We start from the raw sequence: 23719 nt of genomic DNA, 5'->3' as shown, positions 1-23719 counted from the left end.
GTTATGCCAAACTCTCCTGAGCAGGCTTACATAAAATGACAGTAAAAATATCTGAGACCTGCAGTACATGGTTCAAATATTAATGGAGGATTAGTGATCATGAACTTGATTTGTGAATAATATTGTATTGTTCAGATTGTATATATGAAAACCAAGCTGTACTTACCCCTGAGAGTTGATGGTCTCATTTGCTTTCTGGAGCAACTGTGATAATATAGTGAAAAGCTTTAAGCGCATTGATGGATCTTTGGTTGGCTGAAGACATGTCTTAAGGACGAGAATGAAATCCTGAAGGGCCTCACCTATTACAGGACCTAAAAAATAAATGTTTAAATCTTGTTTGATTTGTACTAAATATTCATTTATTTTAATCTTACATTTAAATGTTTAGCATATAAATCTAGCAAAATCTGTGAGGTCAACTTCTTTTCTTCTTCAATGCTTAGCCAAACAGCTGGCCATATCAGTAGTTTGCCTTTTGGCCTGATCCCGTGCTGCCACAAAGGCTTGATGGACCAAGAATCCAACATCAATTTAACTTTGTGTGCTGCATCAGTCCTTCCAAAATAACTATCACAGCTGTCAGAGTTCTGAGTGAGACAGAAGTGTAACTACGTTAGAAAGTTTCAGAGGGTAGCTGAGTTAGTCTGTACAGAAAAAACAACAAATGGTCTAGTAGCACTTTATAGACTAACATAACATGTAGATGGTATCATGAGCTTTTGTGGGCTGAAGAAGTGGGCTGTGCATGTTTTGTTAGTCTATAAAGTGCTACCAGACCATTTGTTGTTTTTTATGTTAGAAAGCTCTTCTGCTCCCCACTGGAACAGCGAGGGTTAAAACTCCAAAGCCAGGAAGCAGATGGAGCATGTTAACTATCCTGATTTATTTGTAAGAATGAGGTGAACTGCAGGGAGGGCTTTAAGCAGATAGCATGACCAAGCCACTACTGACTGGTTGTAAACTTCCAGTAGGTTTTAATCTGTATTTGATTCAGACTATTTGCAGGATGGGTTGTATTTTGTTTTACATTGCTCTGAAGAAGACAGAGCAGAAGACTGGTTATAGATTGGCTATTAGCCAAGTGGTACTCTGCTTTGGAGAAGAAGCCTTCTCCCCCACCTTCAGAGCTTGAGGGTGAGCTGCTCGGGCATGCATGGCCAACCTAGCAGGTAGAGTGATGAAACAGCACTGTAGCCCACATCCTGCAAACCTGAGTTTGTGGTGGGCATTTAACTGTAGCGTAGACATGCAGATTTGAATTCATTGATCATACTATATATGAATTCAACCGGGCTGTGATTTCAACCCAGGACCCCAAACAGAGTCCCCTCTTACCTGAAGGCCCTCCTTTTCAGAAATCAAGAAGGTCCTTAATATCTCCTATCTCCAAAATGTTTATATAATAGGGATTGTTCAGGATGGTCAGCCCCAAAACATTTGACAGAACAATTACAGGAGTGCTATTTCTTTTCTTTTCTATCTTATCTCAGGCTTTTTGCATGTTGAAGATTGTTATGAATGTTTTAGTTTACTATTCTATTTAAAATAAGTTCATACTTTTCAAATTAATTTTCTAGTCTGTTAATACTGTAAAATTTCAAAATGGGAGTTTACGTAAATCTATTCTTCACTCCTATATACTATGCAAACACAGGAGCGGACAATTTTTAAAGATGTCCTCCTCAAAAGGCTATTTTTTTCCTTCACTGTAATGATTGAGACGCTAAAGGTTTTGGTCTTTTTCTTCAAAAGAATTCTATCCTTTGCATCTACATTCACTTCAGAAATACTAAGACTTGCACTACACTAGAAAATTAGGTCTGTTTATCTACATCAATGAGGACTGTGAAAAATCCATACCTTTAAACGGCATAGTTAAGCTGACCAAAGTCCCTCTGTAGACAGTAGAAGGTTGATGGAAGGATTCTTCCATTGACCTAGGTATTGCCTCTTAGGAAAGTGGATTACAGGTTTAATCACTAAAATCTGGGCCTGGTTTAATCATCCTTTCGGACCATGGATGTTGCTGGACCAGAGAGGCCCAGATTGCCACGTTCAGGGGCGGGGATGATCGTGGGGAGATCAGCCCTGGCTGGGGCCGATGGCAGGGAGCACAGCACTGGTCAATGGGGACTGGCAGCATAGCCCCAGACTGGGCTGGCATAGTGGGGAGTGTAGCCCCGGCTAATACGTAATAGTGTAGCAAGAACGCAGCCCCAGCCAGGGTCAGCACGCTTGGATCATAGGCCTGGCAGGGCTGGGGGTAGTGGGCCCGTGACGGGGAGCAGGGCCAATAGCCAGGAGAGGAGCCTTAACCTCCCCTAGTTTGGCAAACTCTGTTGTTCAGACTGCTCAGGTCCTGAGGGTGCTGGATCAGGGACGTAATGGTTCTACCAATGCCAATAGGAGAAACTCTCCCATCAGTATAGGTAATGTCTACACTGAAGCACTGCAGTGATGCCTCTGTGCTGCTGTAGCATTTAAGGATGCGTCTTTACTGCAGGGCTTAACTTGAAATAAGCTATGCAGATTGAGCAACGTCCATTGTGTAGCTTATTTCAAAATAGCTTATTTCTAAATAGGGAGTGTCTACACAGCACTTATTTTGAAATAGAACACTTTTCCTCTGACTTCCCTTACTCCTCGTACAATGAGGGTTACGGGAGTTGGAGTAAGAAGTCCTCTAGCTTGACAGTATTTTCACACTATTTCAAAATAACTGCCTGCTGTGTAGACACGACGAAGTTATTTCGGAATAGCGCTAGTTATTTTGAAATAGAGTTGCAATTTAGACGTACCCTAAGTGTAGAAAAGACCTTAGTCTTCCCTTCTTTGTGTTTGCAGAACTAGAGAACTGCAGTGAGAGCTCCCTCAACCGTACCTGAATGGATAGGGGTATCAGAATCTTTAACTAGAGCTCTTTTCCAAGAGCATTTCTACACCAGGAAATTATTTCAAAATAACTAAATTTGAAATAACTCCCAAAATAACTATTTTAAAATAAGCTTATTCCCTGAGGAAAGCAGAAGTACAGATTTCTAAATAACCAGCCCGTTATTTCAAAATAACGGGCTTGGTAGAGTGGATGGTCTGCTTATTATTTCAAAATAAGGGGGGTTATTTCAAAATAACTTCCTAATGTAGACCATGGCCAAGTGATTATCAGGAGTTTGTTTGTCTGCTTTCATTAATGTTATTTTAGTCAAAGGATTGTAATCAGTCTGACTAAAATCCACTTTCCCATAGCACCAGTTCAGGTTTTAGTTTTTTATGGGTGTTTATCCTAATGATTTTCCAATCAATGAATACTCTAGCAAACACAGGCTCAAAAATAGCTGATATTTCTAATGCCAAGATAAGAAGAAAACACTTTGGAAAGTTAAAAAAACAAAACAAAACAAAACTTTTTTCATTATGTCAGAATCAATCTATTCTTGTTCTGTATAGGTCACATTTAAAACAAAAGCATCACAAGCAAAGTACCAGTTACATTTTCACTGTGATACGAGTGACAACAACAACATTCTGTAACATGAAGAATTGCCTGAATAAAGTATTCAGATTCCAAAAGAAGATCAACACCACTTAGAGTCTGAAAGAGTACTGTCTCAAACCTGGAACAAAATAATAATTTCAGATGTCTAGACTTAAACAACATAGGCCATAAAATACAACTTGGTAAATATCCATGCCAAGTAAGGTTTTATTTTTGTAGCAATTATTCAGGTGCATTACTCTATGCTAGACTTGAGGTATTTTTAAAACAATGCCATTAAATCATGTTTTGATAATAGCAAGTTAAATATATGGAGAATAAACAACATAATCTACATCACTTATTTCAAAACAGATTCAAATTTTTGCAATTTTTTTTTAAAAAGAGGGACTGGAAAGGAGTAATCCTCATTAAATTGATTAAATGCCACATTATATATGGAAATGAAAAGAAAATGGGAATCATACTAGGCGCTGTTGTTTCAGACAAGACAGAAAACACAGACAAGAGCATATCACCACTATGGGTGAAAGCCAAAATATTTGCCCAGACAGTTTATGATTTATTTTTCATTAAGCAAAACAGACAAATGTCCAGAAGTTCTGTAAATAAATGAAAGGAGACAGATTGTTGGCCTTTCAATATTTGTATTGGATAGTTGTTTTTTACTCTAAGGCAGGGGTGGGCAAGAGGCAGCTAGCGAGCTGAATCCGGCCTGCCTAGCCACTGGATTCGGCCTGCAGCCACCTCACTGACTCGCTCACTACACAGCAGCTCACGCCGCTTTAATGACTGGTTGCCAATTGCTATGGACACTAGGGACGGATGGGGAAACATTGAGCGCTGTCCTTTCCCCCTAGAAAAATCCCTCAGCTCCCATTGGCCAGTTTCTGGCTAACAGGAGCTGAGAAATTTTGTTGGAGGCAGGGGCAGCAAGTGATGCTTTCTCCCTTCTTCACTCCCCCTCCCCGTTCTCGAGCAGAGCTACTTGAAGCAGCTAGCTCAGTAGACAGGCATGAAGCCTGTCTCAGGTTCCTGCAGGGCTGCTGGCTGGGAGCTGCCTAGGTAAGCATCTCCCAGAGACAGAGCCTGTCTCTGGTACCTCATCTCCTCTCTCCCCCCAACTGCCCCAGACCACCATCCCCTCCTGCCCCAGGTCACCAGCCAAACCCTCTGTACGCCCTCTCCCCACCTCCTCCAAGTCACAACTCCCTCCCAGACTCTGTACCCCCTCCTACACCTCTCCCCCAGACCAGAATCCTCTCTTGCACCCCAAGGCCCTGCCCCAGATCAGAACCCCTCCTTCACCCAAATTCCCTTTCAGACCCTACACTCCCTCCTACACCCTAGTTCTCTATCCGAAGCTCCTTTCTACACCCCACCCATCGTCCCAGACCTGCACCCCATATACAGAAGTGCAGTCCTTGACCACTTACCAAAATCTTGGAGTGGCTCCCCATTAAAAATTATTGCTCACCCCTGCTCTAAGGACTAGACTACACTTTAAAGTTAACTAGGATTTTGAATTCAAAGTGCAAACGCTATTTCTGGAATAACTCCATGTGTAGACAAGTCCTAAGAGTGAGGAGAATTCTTACAGAGGTTGGGCTCTGCAGAGCGAGAGAGGCAGGTTTTAATTGAGATAAGCTAAATGGTTATGCAATTGAACAGCTAGAGCAAGGAAATGGTTATTTTAAAAATACAATTAAAATACTGAGATTCCATTTTACAAAGTGCCTGAGTTTATTTATACAAGTTTCCATAGCGATTATCCAAAATATGCATTTTCAGGAAAATTCTTGCAAAAAGCAATATTTTATGGCTGCATGCAAGTAAATAGCTACCTGTGTTAAGAAAAGTATCTAGTAACAGTATTCCCTCTAGGGATGTTAAAATTAATCAACTAATTGAATAGTTGATAGAATTCCATCGACTATTCACTTAGTCAATAAGGGTACTTTTGCTTTGAAATGTAGCAGGAGCCCACCTGGCTCTTGCTATATTTCAAAGGCGGAAGTGCCGCACGGCATTTCAAAAACTGAGTCTATCACTGGCCCCAGGCTCCATGCGGTACTTCTGCTTTGAAATGTACGAGAGCCCCAGTGGGGACTCTTGTACATTTCAAAGGTGGAACACCGCCACTGCACCCCTGCTCTCTCCCACAGAGTTGGAGCTGGGGGGAACTGGCTTTTAAGCCAGCTTCCCCCAGTACCCGCCTCTTCTTCCCCCTCCCTTGCTGCCTCTTTCTGATAGACTAGTCACTTAGATCCCTAGTTTCCTCTAAGATGCATGGCAGCACAGTTTCGCAATGATTAACCAACCCCGCCCAGTCAGTAGCACTGTGCATGGAGCCCTGAGCCTCTGCCTGGCAGGGGCTGATTAATCACCTGTGAAGCTGTGCTGCCATGCAGCTTAGAGGAAACACTTATCTAGAAGAGATTTAAGGCCCCAATCCTGCAAAGATGAAAGAATGTATATGAGAGTCATGCATATGATCTATCTCATTGACTTTAATGGGGTTACTCCAGGAGCGGGCAATAATTTCTGTGGGGCATGGGTGCACTCCAAGAATTTGGTAAATAGTCATGGGCCACATTTTTCTAAGGGTATGTCTACACTACCACCCTAGTTCGAACTAGGGTGGTTAATGTAGTCATTCGAAGTTGCAAATGAAGCCTGGGACTTAAATATCCCGGGCTTCATTTGCATCTTGCCGGGCACCGTCATTTTTAAATCCCTGTTAGTGCGGACTCCGTGCCCGCAGCTACACGCGGCACGGAGTAGGTAGTTCGAATTAGGCTAATTCAAACTACCGTTACACCTCATTCCACGTGGAGTAATGGTAGTTCGAATTAGAAAGCCTAATTCGAACTACCTACTCCGTGCCGTGTGTAGCCGCGGGCACGGAGTCCGCACTAACGGGGATTTAAAAATGGCGGCGCCCGGCAAGATGCAAATGAAGCCCGGGATATTTAAATCCTGGGCTTCATTTGCAACTTCGAATGACTACATTAACCACCCTAGTTCGAACTAGGGTGGTAGTGTAGACATATCCTAATATATTAACAGATGAGGTGCAGGATCTGGGACGGAGTTTGGATGAAGGAGGGAGTTGTGGTGCAGGTTCTGGGAGAGGGTTTGGGTGCAGGAGAAGTCTGCAATGTGGGGCAGAGTTTGGGGTACTGGAGGGGTGCCAGGTGCGAGTTCTGACCAGGCAACACTTACCATAGGCAACTTCTGACTGGCAGCCCAGCAAGGTGCTCAAGCAATTTGCCTGACTGCTGTGGCCCCATAAACTGCTCAAAATGGCTGGCAGCTGAGGCAAATGTGTCTCCTTGCACAGCACAGTGTCTACATGTGCTGTCTGCACACACAAGGACTGTCACTGTAGCTCCCATTGGCTGGTTTCTGGCCAACAGACATATAAGGATGGTGCTGGGAATGGGGGCAGTGCGCAGATACCCACTATCCCTCTCCCACCAAGGGCCATGCATGCAGAGACATGTTTGCCCCAGCAACCAACCACTTTGAACAGCAGCAGGCAGGCAGGCAGGCAGCTTGCCTAAGCACCCCGCTGGGCCACGGGACATTAGTGACCTGGAGGGTTATTTTGACCAAGCTTAAAATGAAGCGCATGCTTGCATGCCATATTGGATTGGGGCGTAAATGTACAACATACAGTTTAAAATAAGAACACAAGGTGATTTATTATACTAAAACTTCAAGTGTTAAGTGAGTGTTTTTATTATTCTCTGAGCAGACCATACATTCTGAAAAACTCCTAGGATACCTCAAAACTTAATTCTATTTCTTGCATTATGAACATATGACGTTTTTGAATACTGAAGTTATAAAATACAGCATGTTTGAAAGCCTGGAGATTACTGTGGAACATAAGAAATCACTAAGATAACCATTACCTTGCTTAATGAATCATACCTGAATGAGTGGCAATGACATCTAACTGTAATAATTCTGGAGAATAGCAGTTCCAATGATCATGTGATACAGATACCCATTCCATAAGTTGATCTATATGTTGTTTATAGAGATCAATAAAACCATGCAAATGCTGTACCTTAGCTAATAAACACATTGACTCTTCTACCTGTTTAGAACAAACAGAAACCAAACCAGGTGAAATTAACCAAAATGTCAGTTAAAAAAAAACCATTTTTATAAATTTATGAAGCAGACCATAATGTTATAACCACCAAGAATTAAGGGAATAGTATAGGCATGTCTGTATGCATCAGATCTTTTTAGCTTTCTCTATATATACATAAAAAGATTTTTCCTGTGGCACAAGACTGTGATGTCATCATGCCATTCTGTGTCGCCACACCCCCAACTCCAAACCCAGAAAATGCCTCCCCCCACCGACCAACCTCTCACTATACTACCAGCTCCGTTGATAGGCTTCCCCGCTGACCGGCCTCTTCGTCCATAGCCCTACCGACTGCAGCCCCTCCAGGCCTGTACGCAGCAGGGTGCAAATGCACACTCCCATGTCCCTCCAAGTGAGCATAAGGCTGGGGTGGCATGTTGCCTCAGCCCTTCTACTCTGTGGTTTGGCTGACCGAGAGTGGAAGCTGCAAACTGCCACACAGCATCTCTCTCCCTGTCCCAGAGGAGGCAGGAGCCACGCGGCCTCCCCACTCCTGGGAGAGGGCGAAAGCCACGTGGCCTCCCCCTCTCCGGTGTTCCAGGGGGGTGGGCGCCGCGTGCCTTCCCCCCCCTCCCTGTACCCCTCACACACTCCCTTAGCCAAGAGCCATGGCTGATGCACCACAACTGGGCCCCACCCAGCGGCAGGGGGAACCAGGGCTGGGATGACCTCAGCCCTGGGCCCTCCCTCCCCAGCAGCTGGGGAGGGGCGAGAAAGAGCTGGAACCATCTGGGGGGCGGGGTGAGAGGGCGGGAAGAGGGGCGATCGAGAACCGGGTTTGGCCAGGCCCTTCCTGACAGCCAGAGGTGGGGAAGAGCTGAGGCGAGGACAGCAGAGAGGGGGGCTGGCGAGCGTAGCGAGCAGGGGGCACACAGACCCCTAGCTTTTTTTAAATATAAGAAAATTCAAGAGACAAAGAATCTCTCATGGTTTCTTAGTAGGGCAGTCACGGTCAATAGCTAAACATAATTAATTACAGCATCATTAATTACATCTCTGCTCATCTGAGGAAGTGGGTTTTGCCCATGAAAACTCATGATACTATAAATACATTTTGGTTAGTCTCTATGGTGCTACAGGACTACTCATTAGCATTACACCTGTTAACTTTAGTTTTAAAATGGAAACATTGCTTTTGGCTTCACTATGACATCACACAGAATACTGCAATCCAAAATCAAAACTGGTGAAACTCAACATCACATAAAAGAAGTTCAAAGCCAATCAGAATTGCAAAACAGTTACTTTTCCATATAGTTAAGTAGTGATTTCGTCTCCAACTCAATAATGCTTAAAACAGTTATATAGGAAGTGACCTTCCACCTGCATGCACAGCTGTTCCAATCCAAAGCCGAGGACTATTACTTCTTGGATCATACCCCATCTTTCCAGTTGCTAAATTGTCTTCATTTTTACATTCCACTAATGCAATCTTTCTGTATTTATATACAAAGTTTTTCCTGAGGGACAGAGTGATGTCATGCATCACTCTGCATCCTGCAGCTCCTCCCTCCGTCCTAAGCCATGTGGCCTCCCCCATGTTGGGGGGAGGGCAGGAGACATGTGGCCTGTAGCTAGGCCTGCTGCAGCTTTGGCCTTGCCTGGCCCCACCCTCTGTGGCTGGGGGGAGAGAGTCAGGCCTGCTGCAGTGAGGCCTGGCACAGTGGGCAGGGGCAGGAGCAGCGAGCTGCCTGGCTCCCAGCTTCCCCCTCCCGTGTGCTCTGGGGAAAGGCCGCGCAGCCTGCCTACTTTGTTCCTGAAGTGGGGCTGTGGGGAGCAGACAGGGTTGCTGTCTATCCTGCGGCATCTCGGGCTGCATCGGAATTGGCAGTGGCAGGGCTGGGCTGTGGTGGGCAGCTGGGAAACAGGGCAGCCTGACTCTGCATATGGCAGCAGCCTCCCTCTGCCTGCTCGGTCCTGGGTGCCTCAGGTCGCAGCTGGAGCCACTTGAGAAGAACAGAGGGAGGTGAGGCCTCCGCTTCCCTCTCAGCGAGCCGGGGCTGCATCACAGGATCGGGCCCCAGGTAGAGACTCACTGCAGCCTGGAGTAGCTGGAAGGCTGCAGAGGTGCCTGTGTTCCCCTGTGCACCCTTGGCTACAGGTTGCTGGTAGGCGAAGAGGGGGTGGGTTGGCTCTCCACCTCCTCCTGTGAATGGGACTCCTAGCCCAGTCCCACAGCACCACCTGAATGGTAATGCCTTCACTGGGCGAGCAGTGGGGTGGGGGTGGGAACCGACCCTCTCCCGGCTCCATGCTGCACAGGCCAGGGGCTAACCCCTCCTCCCTACACCAGACTCCGTGACACATGGGCTGGTGGTTTAGCCCCCCAACTTGAGCGGTGTGGAGTCAGTTGGAGGGGTAGGGCGGTGGGGGGGGGGTTATTTCCCTCCCCCCCGCACCCCTTGAGGTGTCACAAAGGGGCGACCCAGCAGCATTCGGAGCAGTTGCCAACCTACTGGTGCTGTTTCCTTGCTGGTTAGGTTGCCCATTCGTGGGAGAGGCAAGGTGTTCCTTAGGAAGGGAGATAGGGTGTATGTGGGGATAGGTGGTGCACTAAAGGGTGGTGGTGGGGTGAAGGGGACATAGGAATGGAGAAAGGGGGATAGGCAGTGTGGGGTGGAGAGGGGTTAGGGAGGGTGGTAGGTGTAGAAATGGAGGATGGAGGTGGGGGTGAGGATGGAAAGAGGGGGGTGGGTTGTGGGCCATGGAGCTCCCCTCCCCACAGCAGCGCACACTCTTCCCCGCAGACTGAATCCAGTGCGGGGCCTTGGGGTTTCCTCCTCCCCCCACACCCACAGAAAGCTGGTACTGGCGCTGTAATCTTTCTGGGGGGGGATGTTCAAAGCTGGAGCACCGGGCAGGTGGCGGCCCGAGAACGGGTCAGGCGGAGGCAGCTACATCCTGGAGTGTTGGGGACCATGCTGCTGCCTGGCTCTGCCCCCCTCCAGAGGTGGGCCTAGAGTCTGGAAGGAGAGTGGGAGGCCCGGAGGCAAGAGGCTGGGGGCGGGAGCTGAGAGGCTGGGGAGGGGAGAAGGAGGTTGGATCTAACAGAGCCTGGGCCTTCCAACCCCCAGAAATAGAGGGGAGGAGGGGTTGGCGAGCATAGCGAACAGGGGGCACTGCCCCGTAGTGTAATGTAATGTTTAGGAAGGAAAAAGTGAAACACGTAAGTAAAGAAATACCAGATAAACATGCAAGCTACAGTTATGTTATGCAGGAAAGTATAACGGTTTTGTAATAAACTCTAACAGAGGTGCATTCATGCATAAAATTATTTGCTTTTATAGCTCCTTAAATCTCTTATAAAAAATACCTATCTCCTGAAGATGTGATCCAAAAGTCCACTGAAGTCAATGGATATAATCTCACTGTCTTCCATAAATTTTGGATTATACCGTAAGGGCCAGACTGTGATATCCTCACAATGAGTAGTACCTTAACTCCACCCGGAGCCCCCCCGGACTACTTACAGTGTAAGTCTGAATTCAGTGTGAATACGGGTGACATAATTTAGCCTTAAACAGTTAAGTGCAACTAAATGATATGCATTTGTTTTGCTGTTTTTAAACTGAACTCATCTGCACTGATGTTCTAGGCCTTTTAGAATTCTGAAGATAGATTGCTTGCGTGACAAGTCATTATGGAAGTGCCAGATGCGAAAAGATTTTAGAAAAGGCAGGATTTGCTAAGTACAAAGATGATAGTTTAAGCGACTTTGCCAGAACCCAAGACAATGGATTCCTTCTTTCTGCAGGATCTGCATTCTAGCCAAATTACTCAATACTTGTGTTCCAAAGTTTTTTTTGTTGACCTGTAAATAAATCATACTATTCTGCAAGACTGAGGTATCTCAGATAAAAACTGTTGTCTATTCTAGGGATGTTAAGTTGCAATTTAATTGCCCAATTGAGTAGTCGATGGAATTTCTATCAACTACTCGATTAATTGATGGGGGGGCACTCACTACCCCGACTGTGGCTCTGCAGTTTAAACGGAAAAGGGAATCTGAGATATATAAACCAGTTTAATATGTTCTTGACATGGCCTTAAGCATTATGAAGCTGATATTCAAATATACTGAAAACTGCAGCTTATTTTGAAGTTGTTGGGAGTTGGGTACACAATAACCAGGCTATTCTCGTCTTTGGGCAATTCCAATATTTCAGGTTTGTCACAATCTCGTTGCTAGATTATCTATTTTGTGGAAAAAAGTTAAGAACAAAGACTTTTTCATCCAAAGTAATGTCAATTGGAAAAAACCCTGTAAATACAAGAATATCCAAAGGCTTTAATAATTTTAGAGGATTTTCTTTGTTTTATGAGAGAATCAGGATTTATCTCTATAAAACCACTTTACTTCTAGGACTCGGCTACTTTCAGTCTCCTCAAATCCTTAAAAAGCCCGGAGGTTTTGTAATGCCCCAAAAGGCAGATATGTGTAACATACAGATGTTGTTGTTTGGGGACTCACCCATTCACAATACAATTTATAAATATAAATCACAGATTAGTTCCTTGTGTAACCTGTCTGAGTCTGAAAGAACATCTTGCATCTTGTTTCAATACTATTAAGCTTTGTTTCATTTCTCCTTTTCAGATTAACTTTCAAAGGCTATGCCTTTTTGATGGGAGCCTGCCCTGACAGGGCCATAAATACTAGTAAAACACAGGCCTTTGGACTGTAATGCCCAGAAGCAATGCAAGAGGAAGTAGAATAGCCATCAGATTAAGGAGGTCTGAAAAAACAGAGTTGGATAGGCCACCAAGGAGTTCTAGTGAGGAAGGATGGCTTTCTGATTTATTTGGCACTTAACAGGGGGAAGGGGATGCAGGGATGGGAGGAATGAAGATGAGATAGTGGTTTAAAAGAAAAAAAAAAAGGACTTATTATCATAGCCTCTGTAGATGAAGTCCCTGATGTTAAGATTTCTTATGAGAGGTGGAGAAGTCAACTACTTTAAAAGCCAAAATGTTTGCCTAAGCACAGAAAAATATCCATTTTGGGGTTAGTAGCTTGATTGTTTTTCTGTGGGATGTTAGTGTATAGTTGAGTAAATGATTAACCGATAAACCTGGTTTTATTGGTTAATCCAGTCTAACCTATATGAGAGGCAGCAAGGGGAGGAGAGGTGGAAGCTGGTGCACCCGTGGGAAGACCATTTAAAAGTCAGCTCCCCACGAACACCTGATCCCATGGAGCCGTCGGCCCCCCGCCATTGCTGCCTCCCAAAGGGGTGGGGGCAGGAGTGCAGGTGGGAGTCAGTGCTCAGGGGGTGGTGCTGGGGGAGCCAGCTTAAAAGCCTGCTCCCCACGAGTACTAGCTTCGCAGAGCTGCATTCTCCCTCCCACCATCAGAGGCAGATGGGATGCCAGCCCAACCCCCTGAGGACAGGGACTGCTGCCACAGAGCTTCCTCGGCCCACGGTGGGCCCAGGTTTGCTGTGGACAGAGTCTGCTCCATGAGATGCCGAAGCAGCCTTTGTCGACAGGGAGCCTGGGCCCCCAGCAGGCAGAGCAGCCTCTGTCTGCGGTAGGCCTGGGCTTGCCCTGGACAGTGGCTGCTCCATGGGATGCCAGAGCTGCCTCTGTCAGCTCATGGACCTCGTGAACTCACCAGTTAAGGCATAACATTGAGAAATGTTGGCTTTTCAGGAAAGGTGCAATGGGGAGAATTTATTCCTGGAGCATTTACATCTTTTGAGAAGGACTTAGAATGAAACAAAACAATTCCGAGGGATTTTCACTACTGTCTTTAAAGAGAAAATTTGATTAATTTCTAATAGGAAGACTGTACTGGGTGAAGTGTCTAACCTGTAGAAGCTTAACTTACATGATGGCTAAAATAAAAGTTGATCAATATTATAAAATGTTCATAGTCAGTAACATATTTTCTAATGACAAGAATTCCCCTCTTTAAAAGTGCTACGTAAATTGGTTATAATACCTACCTGTCTTTTAATAAAATAGGGTGTGGCTACCTCATAGAGTGTTATAAGACTTTAATTGAATGTTTGATGAGCAATTTGAGCTCATCAATGAAAGGTACTATACAAATATAGTGTATTACTCATGATGATGATAATAACTAGGAATTTTTTAAAAACAAATCAAAATATCTCTAGAAACCACAGCAGTTATTTTCTGGTAAGAGGATCTGGAAAGAACCATTATAGAACATCTTAGAGCTACCTGATACATTAAAGCAGAAAATGTCAGCATCTAGACTGGTGACTAACAATAAATAGTCTCTTATAAGACATTCAATTAAAGTCTTATAACACTCTGTGAGGTAGCCACATTCTATTTTATTAAAAGACAGGTAGGTATTATAACCAATTTACGTAGCACTTTTAAAGAGGGGAATTCTTGTCATTAGAAAATATGTTAGAGTATGTCTACACTACAGCACTAATTCGAACTAACTTAATTCGAATTAGTTAATTTGAACTAAGCTAATTCGAATTAGTGCATCTAGACCTAAAAACTAATTCAAATTAGCGTTTTGCTAATTTGAAGTAGCATGTCCACATTGAGTGGACCCTGGACCGAAGTTAAGGCTGGCCGGAACCAGTGCCGGCAGGGCATCAGGTTAGGACTTAGAGTGTAGAGCTGCTGCCTCAGGCTAGCCCAGGGCTGTGCTTAAAGGGACCCGACTCCCACCCCGGACAGACAGTTCTCAGGGTTCCTCGCTTGCTTGTCTACCTCGATGAAGGACAGCAAAGCAGTCCTGACTTGGAGTGCCCTGAGTGCCCACACTCCGCACATCACAGCACTCGGCCATCAGCCCAGCAGCACTTGCCACAGGCTGCCATCCAGGGGGGTCAATCAGGGGGGCTGTCAGGATCCAGGAGGCCCTGCAGAAGAGCTTCCACCCCGAGGATCCCGCAGAGCCACTCCAGTCCTCCCCCACCTCCTTCCACTTATCCCTCCTTAGCCCCGCTTCCTGATGTAAAAAATAAAGGACACGTGTGTTCAAAAATAGAAACTCTCTTTATTTAACAAAACTGGGGGGGGGGGGGGGATTAACCTCTGGGGAGACTGGGAATAGGAGGTGGGAGAGGGGAAGAGAGAGGGTGGGAAAGGGGAGGGGGAAACCTGGGAGGGGGAAGCCAGGGGAAGAAGGAGGAGGAGAAGTATCAAACTATTGTATGCCATATCTTCAGTACTGTGTACAGATGTGGTCTCCTCACCTCAAAAAAGATATTTTGGCCTTGGAAAGGGTTCAGAAAAGGGCAACTATAATGATTAGGGGGTTGGAACAGGTCCCATATGAAGAGAGGCTAAAGAGACTGGGACTTTTCAGCTTAGAAAAGAGGAGACTGAGGGGGGATATGATAGAGGTCTATAAAATCATGAGTGGTGTGGAGAGGGTGAATAAAGAAAAGTTCTTCATTAGTTCCCATAATATAAGGACTAGAGGACACCAAATGAAATGAATGGACAGCAGGTTTAAAACTAATAAGCGAAAGTTCTTCTTCACACAGCACATAGTCAACCTGTGGAACTCCTTGCCACAGGAGGCTGTGAAGGCTAGAACTATAACAGAGTTTAAAGAGAAGTTAGATAAATTCATGGAGGTTGGGTCCGTGGAGTGCTATTAGCCAGGGGGTAGGAACGGTGTCTTTGGCCACTGTTTGTGGAAGGCTGGAGATGGATGGCACAAGACAAATCGCTTGGTCATTGTCTTCGGTCCATCCCCTCCGGGGTAACTGGTGTTGGCCGCTGTCGGCAGACAGACTATTGGGCTAGAAGGACCTTTGGTCTGACCCAGTACTGCCGTTCTTATGTTCTAAGCTCAGGGTCGGGGGTCTCACTGGACCAACTTGATTTTCATGGAAACCTGCTCCTGGGTTCACATGTGGCCTTTGGTGGCCAGGCTGGCAGCTATCTTGCCCTAGACGGCTGCATTCCTGTGCCTAGTGCGGAGGTTGTGGATGTTGGAGGCCTCCCCCTAAACCTCGATGAGGTCCACGATCTCCGCACAAGACCAGGCGGGCACCCGCCTCTTGCGGCTCCGGGCAGGCTCCTGTGAGCCGCCAGCCTGGTCCTGGGAAGAGGCGGAGGGCTGGGTGGCAGCGGGTGGCTGGCTCGTGCCGTGCCAGGTGCAGGGTCTGCTGGCTGGGTGCTGGCAGGCTTGCAACTGGCACGAGCACCGTAGGCAGACCGTGTCCCTTTAAGGGCTCTGGGGCTGGGAGAGGAGGCAGAAAAGTTTCCCTGGTTGTGCCCAGCGTGGCCACCAGGGCAAGCTGGGAAGGGCTAGCCTCCAACTAGTTTGAATTAAGTGGCTACACAGCCCTTAATTCGAACTACTTAATTTGAACTAGGCATTAGTCCTCGTAGAATGAGGTTTACCTAGTTCGAATTAAGCGCTCCGCTAGTTCGAATTAAGCTTGAACTAGCGGTTTGCATGTATAGACGCTATGAAAGTTTGTAGTATAGACATACCCTTACTGACTATAAACATTTTATAAGATTGATCAACTTTTATTTTAGGCATCATGTAAGGTAAGCTTCCACAGGTTAGACACTTCACCCAGTTCAGTCTAAACATTAGCCTATTTTATAAACCTCAGAATGGTTTGCAAACATTAGCCAAACTTAGCAACAACCCAGTGGAGATAGTTGAGGGCAGAAAAACTGAAGGACTTGCTCAAGACCAAAGTCCTAAATCAGAGCTGCGATTAAGAACTAAGAATTCCATGTTTTCACTCTTATGCTTAATTAGTCTGTGCCAATCTCTTAGAGTATGTCTATACTTGCATCCTAGTTTGATAGTCAATGAAGCGGGGATTTAAATATCCGGCACTTCATCAGCATGATCTTGCCAGCGCGTTACTATGATCAACAGCTGTTTCTAAAGGAGTTTTTTGAGGAGTAACAATAGTTTGAACCAAGGGGTTTGGTTTGAACTAACGCGTCCCGGCGTGCACTTTCGCTTTTGAAACAGCTATTGATCGGAGTAACGTACTGGCGAGATCATGCTAACGAAGCGCAGGATATTTAAATCCCCGCTTCATTGACTATTTTGAATGCCTACATTTGCATCCCTAGTTCAAGTGTAGACACCCTTACTCTTGCAACAACAGAAAAGATATGCTGAATTTGAAAAACTGTAAAATAAATAAATAAAAACAATGCTGTCTTAGGGTCTAGATCCTCAGAATAAATCAAGTTTTTAATTGCGCCATAATGATTTATGCTAGTTGAGGATCTGGTCCTAGGTGTTTCAGTAAGAGTCTTTACTCAGACTAAGACCAAAGGAACTTCCTGGGAAAAGAATGAGTAGTCAGACAGAGTTTATAGCATTGTGTGTGTGCCCCCAGGGAACATAATGACTCAATCTTTTGAACTCTAATCTTTACTGATCAGTTCTGAGTTGAGCGCATGCAAAGCTTGAAGCCTAAGAACAGGCAGATTTATAGAGGCTACATTACATTTAGACAAATTATCTTACCAACAGTAAAATAAAAATAAATAAATAAATAAACCCAGGACTTTACTAATTGCCATTCACAGTTAGCGTCACCTTTTCATGAAGATGTTCACTGCGTGGTATTGCCATTATTGTCACCAAAACTTTCATTAGCTGCAAGCTAATGTCTTTGCAGTCTTCTTGGCACACTTCAATTATTGCTTGTACACAACAAAGCAACTGTTCCATATAAAAGATCTACAAACAAAATGCATGAAATGTGGAAGTTTTGTTAGTGTGAGACACCTTTTCTTTCACAGGCCAGTAAAACTGACACAATCCTCTTAAAAAGTCAGATATTAGTAGATGACAATAATACATAAGAGTAAATTCTGCTTATCCCACTCTTATTCCAAACATACACGCTACAATTTTAAAATGACCTATCACATGTTTTTTGTGGAGTAACAAATCAACTCTTTCTTCCCATGCTTTTTGCTTGGGGAAGTGGTTACCTTGTACAGTTAAGAAAAAGTAATCACCATCCTGCTAACAATATATGCTGAACACCATTCTGAATTTGACAGAGAATTTTGGGATTCCTAGGAAGATTTTCATCTTATCCTGAAACAGAACTTTCACTTCTAAGGCTTCTGCTGTGCCAGTCTCAAATGTTCACATTTTTTAACATGTCAAGGAGCACAGTAATATTGAAATACACAGAAACAAGGAACCCTGATGGTCTGTCTTTTACAGTCAGTTATTCTTAGTTATTGCAACATAAGGGCATGACATTCTGGCCTTACTAAAATCAATAGGAGTTTTGCCATTGACCATAATGGAGCCAGGATTTCACTCAAAATTCTTGTCAATTTGCAAATCTTCTGTAGCAAAGCATGGCAAACCACTGTAGAGAGAGTTTCCATGATTTGCTGTACTCCATGATTTGCTGTCAAAAACTGCACCAACAGGTGAACATGGGTCCCTCTACTTTCTGTATTGTATAACAGAATTAATTTAGAAAAGGCCACATGCCAATTTTGCAGAGCTATCTTAAGGACTCCTTGCTTGAATATCCAGGATATGGTGGTGCTTCCAGTGGAGTAGATCCCTAAGAATAATGGATTTCAGTGTGACAGAATGCTCAGAATTGTCCTGAAAGCATCACTGAAACACATCCCATTAAAACAAAGACAATTAAACAGACCTGCAACACTAGAATAATCTTCTTAAATCTGACAAGGGACTACAAAGAATCTTTTGGAAACAGGGTGTTGACCAACTGCATACTCTCAGAAGATCTCCTTCTAGCCATTCTAAGGGCAGAGGCTTAACGTATCAAATTCCTGCTTAGAAAGAAAGCTAAAATTTTAATGAAGGAGGCTTGGTAGATTTATGGATTTTTCTTTTGTACCATTAACAGAACACTTTGCAAATCTGGAAATAAAAGAAAGGGGTGAAGAACTCCTGAATTTCAACTGTTACACCAGAGAACACACTCCATACTGGAGAAAGAAGCTGCCATATACCAAGCTGAGAGGGTCAAGATATTGAGAACTAAGTCCTTTTAACTGAACTTGTTTGGGTGAACAATTACATTGTTTTTAATCTGATTTAATTATTCTATACATAACAGATGAAGAAGTACACCAAAGAAAAAAAATGCTAACTGATTTTACACAGGACTTTCAGCATATGGCTCTCAAAGAATACAGGCAATTCAAAATAGTACAGTAAGAACTGCCTTTAGGTTCACCTTCCATGAAATCCATCTGCTGCATATTATTTATGCATGTGCTTAATAGCAAATTTTATCATTATGGAAGTGTCTTCATCCTACATTCTTAAGATGAAGGAATCCAAGCCTACAAAGCTTAAATTCTAAAGCTTTTTGCAAAGAACCTTCCCAAATCATCGTTTAAGCATAAAGTCTTTTAGAAATCAAATATTAATATTAAAAAAATGAACAAAAACATTCTCTTTGTGAAAAATAACATGACAATCACTATTGTCAAGAAAATGTTTGCATCAATCATTTTTACTTAGTTGGACTGCAGGGCTGGGAAGGGTCAAAATACATTCATTTGGATATTGTACACAATGTACAGGAAACCCTCATGATTCGCAGTGGATGTGTTCCTGGCAAATGGCAAAATTCATGAATACTGGGAGCCTAGGCTCCCGACTCCTGCGGTGAGTTCCCTGCGGCTCCTGAACCCACCACGCCTCCAGCAGCCATGGGGAACTCTCCATAGAGGCAGGGAGCAACAGTAAGTTCACCGCAGCTCCTGGCCCTGTCCCTTCTCCCCCAGTTGTGAATATGTGAAAACATGAATAGTGATTCCATGAATCACGAGAGTCTCCTGCATTCATCAAAACAAGGACAAAATTGTGCCTTTGGAGGAATGCAAGTGACTCCCATTGCAGTACATGGGAATGACATTCATGGGCTTAAAAGCAGAAAGTTACCCTAATGTAGATAACTTGAAGTTCTCTATCAGGGAAAATATCAATATTTGATAACAATACTATCAAATAACCCAGTACAGTTTGAAATGAACATATGCAAGACTGTGTGAACTCACAATCACAAATGAAAACTTCTGTAAACAAATTGTAATAACTTAGAACTGCTATTATTTTGGTCACTATTTCCATGGTAAAAGGGGACTTGTCACAGGTGATGTACAGCCTACTGCCATGATTTTCAAATGACAAAATGTGGGCCACATTCAGGTGGCATGCAGATGGTTTTGAAGTATAGTTTGACAATAAGAATCAATTATACTCTATACCTAAAAATAACAAAAGTGCTTTTGGCTTTTAGATGTGGTATGTTAAGACTTAAAGTCTGAACCAGTGGCCTAAGCCCTGGGGTGTTTTGGATTTTCCATTTATCCTTACCTCTTCAGATCGCTGACAGATCTCAGGTTGTGAGAGTGTGTTAGCAAGATTAGACAAATGAGGCTTTAAGACTTGTCTTGGGCAACCTCGGATCACTGCAGCAAGAATCATGAGATAAGATGGCATAGGTGTTTTTTCAAGGGCTGACATGAGTAATTTCAGAGATAACTTAGGGTTAACAAATGTTCCAATCAACTCTGCTGCTTTCACACACTGTAGAAAAGAGAATAAATTTAATTTGAGGATTATTTTTAAAACACAAAGACCATTCATCATATTCTGGCCCTTCTTTTTTTATGATTCCAGCTGTTTTTTAAATACTTCAGCAATTGGCTTATACGCTTTTCCACTCACTCAATAATGACTGCATGCATGAAAAACATTTCTTGACATGTGTTCAGAAAGCTCATAATAAGGCATGCAAGCACCCTTCTCAGCATCAGACTCAAAACTTCCATGAGAAAGTTGTAATGCACAGAAATGAAGTATGTAACTTTCAGTGTAACAGATCTTTAGCTTAGGGTGACCACATGTCTCAGATTTCCTGGTTTAGGGTCCCTGCCGTCTCTGCCAAAACTGTTGTGAAGCACACCCTCTACCCTCATAAAATAGAAGTAATCCATTTTTGTTACATTCACACTTCTCAAAACTGCATTTTAGAGAAGCAACTTTGTATCCCTCTCTCGCAAGCAGAGGAGTCAAGTATATGTGGCAACCTAGCACTAGCATTGTGACTACCATGCAGAAAGAGCCTGCTACTTTCAATCTTTCATTCCTGTAGCTAGCAGGACTGCCAAGTACTATATATCTCTTTCTGGCAGGCAGAGGAGTTCCAGAGCCTAGGCTACAGCACAAGCTCAAACATCTATGCCTCAAATGAATAGCCCCACAACCTAAGCCTGAGTCAGCTGACAGGGGCCAACCATGAATGTTTAATTGCAGTGTAGATATACTCTTATAATGCCCTAACCCAGAAGGGAGCAAACTATGTTGCCCATGGGCCATATCCAGCCTACAAGACCCTTCAGTCTGGCTCCCAAGCTCCCAGCAGGGAGTGGAGTTGTCAGAGCCTTGCTAGGAGGAGTTAGCCCAGGGGTGGGCAATAATTTTTGCCCGGGGGCCACTTCAAAATTTTTTGAAGTAACCCCGGCCCACCCCAGAAGGGGCAAGGCCTAAATGGGAAGGGGCAGGGCCTAAACGGGAAGCTTGATTTGGAAAACTAACTTTGTTGACATTGCCTGGAGTATCTGCAGCCAGTATATGTCAAATCTATTCTACCAATTTTTCAAAAAACAAAATTTAAAAACTGGCAATGGAACAATTCATTACAACTAATTTTTCATGTGTTTTGGTGACAGTAAAAAGAAATAAATAGGAATGAGATTTAGTTAATAAAATAAAAAAATCTGTCCTGAATTCCATTTGATAACTTTGGCTTAATTTTGTAAATGTAGCCACAACTGACAATCTATGAGAGTTCTGCCTGCTGATAAAAATCAGTAAAGAACTGATGTATTTAAGACAGTGCAGTAAAATACACTATTAGAAAAAGTATTCTATTTCTTGTCTAAATACAACAATAGGAAGGAAGCATTTACTTGTATAACTGATGTATTTGAATACCGATTATGGCTATCATATGAACCTTAAAGTTATGTTTAGATTATGCACTGAGAGACGAGATAAGTGAAATTAACTAGAAAGAGCATGCACGGCACATATTTTTAAAATAGAATTTGTTGCCCCAAGACACTTACACTTAAATCTGCTCCTTATGATTTTTAGTTGTGGTAAGAGATTAAAAACCTTTTAATAGTCTTAGTTTTGGTCTTCACACCAATAATTCAAAAATTATTTTAACAAACGCACATAAAATCTACAATGTTTAACATCCTCCCTAAAAACATTTAAAATTACTGGATGTCTTGATCATGCATGTGTACTCTGGCAAAATTCCTGTTGATTTCAGCAACAGAATCATTAGCACCATCTTTTTCCACAACAATATTTATTTGAAAGATTTTCTAAAAGATGAATGAGATTCCAAGCACTAGTGACAATCGTAACTTTATTCTATATTCTTTGGGAAGAGTGAGGAGGTCCCTTAAAAGAAATGAGAAGGAAAAGAAATTATGAGCCCAATTCACTCATGTTAGTTGTTTAGGTGGTGAATGATCTTTTGAGTTCAATTACAGGATGGGGACTTTTCCCAACATGATAAATAAAATGACATTTTAAAATGTATTTATAGTTCATTAAGAATAGTTCAATCTAAGGATGTTAAATTTCGGTTATCTAACTAATCGTATAGACAATACAATTTGTATTGACTACATGACTAGTAGATAAGGACAGCTATGCAGAGCAAAAATAGTCGATACTCCAGTTGACTAGTTGCTTACATTCCCATTTCCATTTTAGTTATATAGACTCAATCCTGAATGTTAGATACTATAGATATCTAAAAAAAGCAAACTTACATTTCTAACCACATTATTCTCTTCATCTAAGCATACTCGGTACAGAGTTCTAAGCAGTAGCTCCATGTGCTGTGTAATGTGGTCCTCAGCATGTAACAACAATATAAACAGAAGCTGAGATGATTTTATTCTTGTTCCCTCAACCCAGTCTGTTATATCATGACAGAGACCTGGAAGAATTTTGGAGAGGTTTCTTGTAACGAGCTCCCGACATCCCAATTCTGGTCGAACCACTAGGAGAAAAAAAAAGAAAAAAAACCCAGAAGGAAAGTTCAGGATATGTGCTACAAATGCTTTGCAGAAAATTTTAGGAAAGATTAACGGTTTAGACTCATAACAAAAATAATGCCTGCTCTGCTTCTATGTGAAGTACAAGATTCAAAGTGCTTGTATAGTTTTATCTATCAGATCTGACATTGAATTTAATAGCACTGCACAACTAAACATTGCTATTAACACTTTGAAAATATAGTTATTAAATAAGTAATGCGAATACCACCCAGGTGTTATATAGCAATTTTCTTTAGTAGAGCTGAAAGCGCTTATATGATTGGAAAGGTGGTATTGACATTACATGATTTATTTAAAATGTCTAAAGGAGAGAGGAAGGGAAATAAGAAACTCACCCCCAACATGGCAAAAACATCTTAGCCAATTTCAAAGTGACAAAAAGCAAATAAAAATGAAAAAGATTACCTCCTATTTACAGTAAAACTCCATTAGTCCAGCATCCAATGCTCCGGGACTCCTGATGGTCCGGCACCATCAGGAACCCGGAATTGCTGGGGCAGCCGGACAGGCTTCCCCCATTCAGCTGCTGCTGAAACTGACCAGCAGCTGAATTGGGGAAGCCGGGAGCAGAGCAGCTGGGATGCTGCCGGGTTGGTCCCATAGCGCTGCCCCTCGGGGCTGCGGGACCAACCCGGCAGCACCCCAGCTGCTCTTGGGGACGCCTGGGGCAGAGCAGCTGGAGTGCTGCCAGGTTGGTCCCGCAGCGCCAAAGGACGGCGCTGCGGGACCAACCCGGCAGCACCCCAGCTGCTTTGCCCCAGGCGTCGGGATTCAGCCGCTGCTGAAACTGACCAGCAGCGTCAGTTTCACCAGCAGGCTGAATCCGGACGCCTGGGGCAGAGCAGCTGGGGTGCTGCCGGGTTGGTCTTGTAGCGCCGCCCCTTGGCGCTGCGGGACCAACCCGGCAGGACCCCAGCTGCTCTGCCCCAGGGCTCCCCAAGTCAGCCACTGCTGAAACAGATCAG

The 23719-nt window shown here is 43.7% G+C and overlaps 1 protein-coding gene across 1 annotated transcript in view; it reads right to left on the bottom strand.

Annotated features, from left to right (window-relative positions):
• DNAAF5 (dynein axonemal assembly factor 5) overlaps positions 1-23719 on the bottom strand; it is a 62678-nt gene that overhangs the window by 17630 nt on the left and 21329 nt on the right. The window contains exons 5-9 of the mRNA XM_075899536.2: positions 22464-22696; positions 19984-20196; positions 17194-17337; positions 7439-7607; positions 167-314 (exon numbers count right to left, since the gene is read on the bottom strand). Coding sequence (XP_075755651.2) covers positions 167-314; positions 7439-7607; positions 17194-17337; positions 19984-20196; positions 22464-22696 — 907 coding nt within the window. The remainder of the gene's footprint in view (positions 1-166; positions 315-7438; positions 7608-17193; positions 17338-19983; positions 20197-22463; positions 22697-23719) is intronic.

This window comes from Pelodiscus sinensis, chromosome 15, assembly GCF_052426305.1.
Source record: "Pelodiscus sinensis isolate ZL-2025 chromosome 15, ASM5242630v1, whole genome shotgun sequence".
Classification (NCBI taxonomy): Eukaryota; Metazoa; Chordata; order Testudines; family Trionychidae; genus Pelodiscus; species Pelodiscus sinensis.
This window is presented reverse-complemented; position numbering and strand designations above follow the sequence as displayed.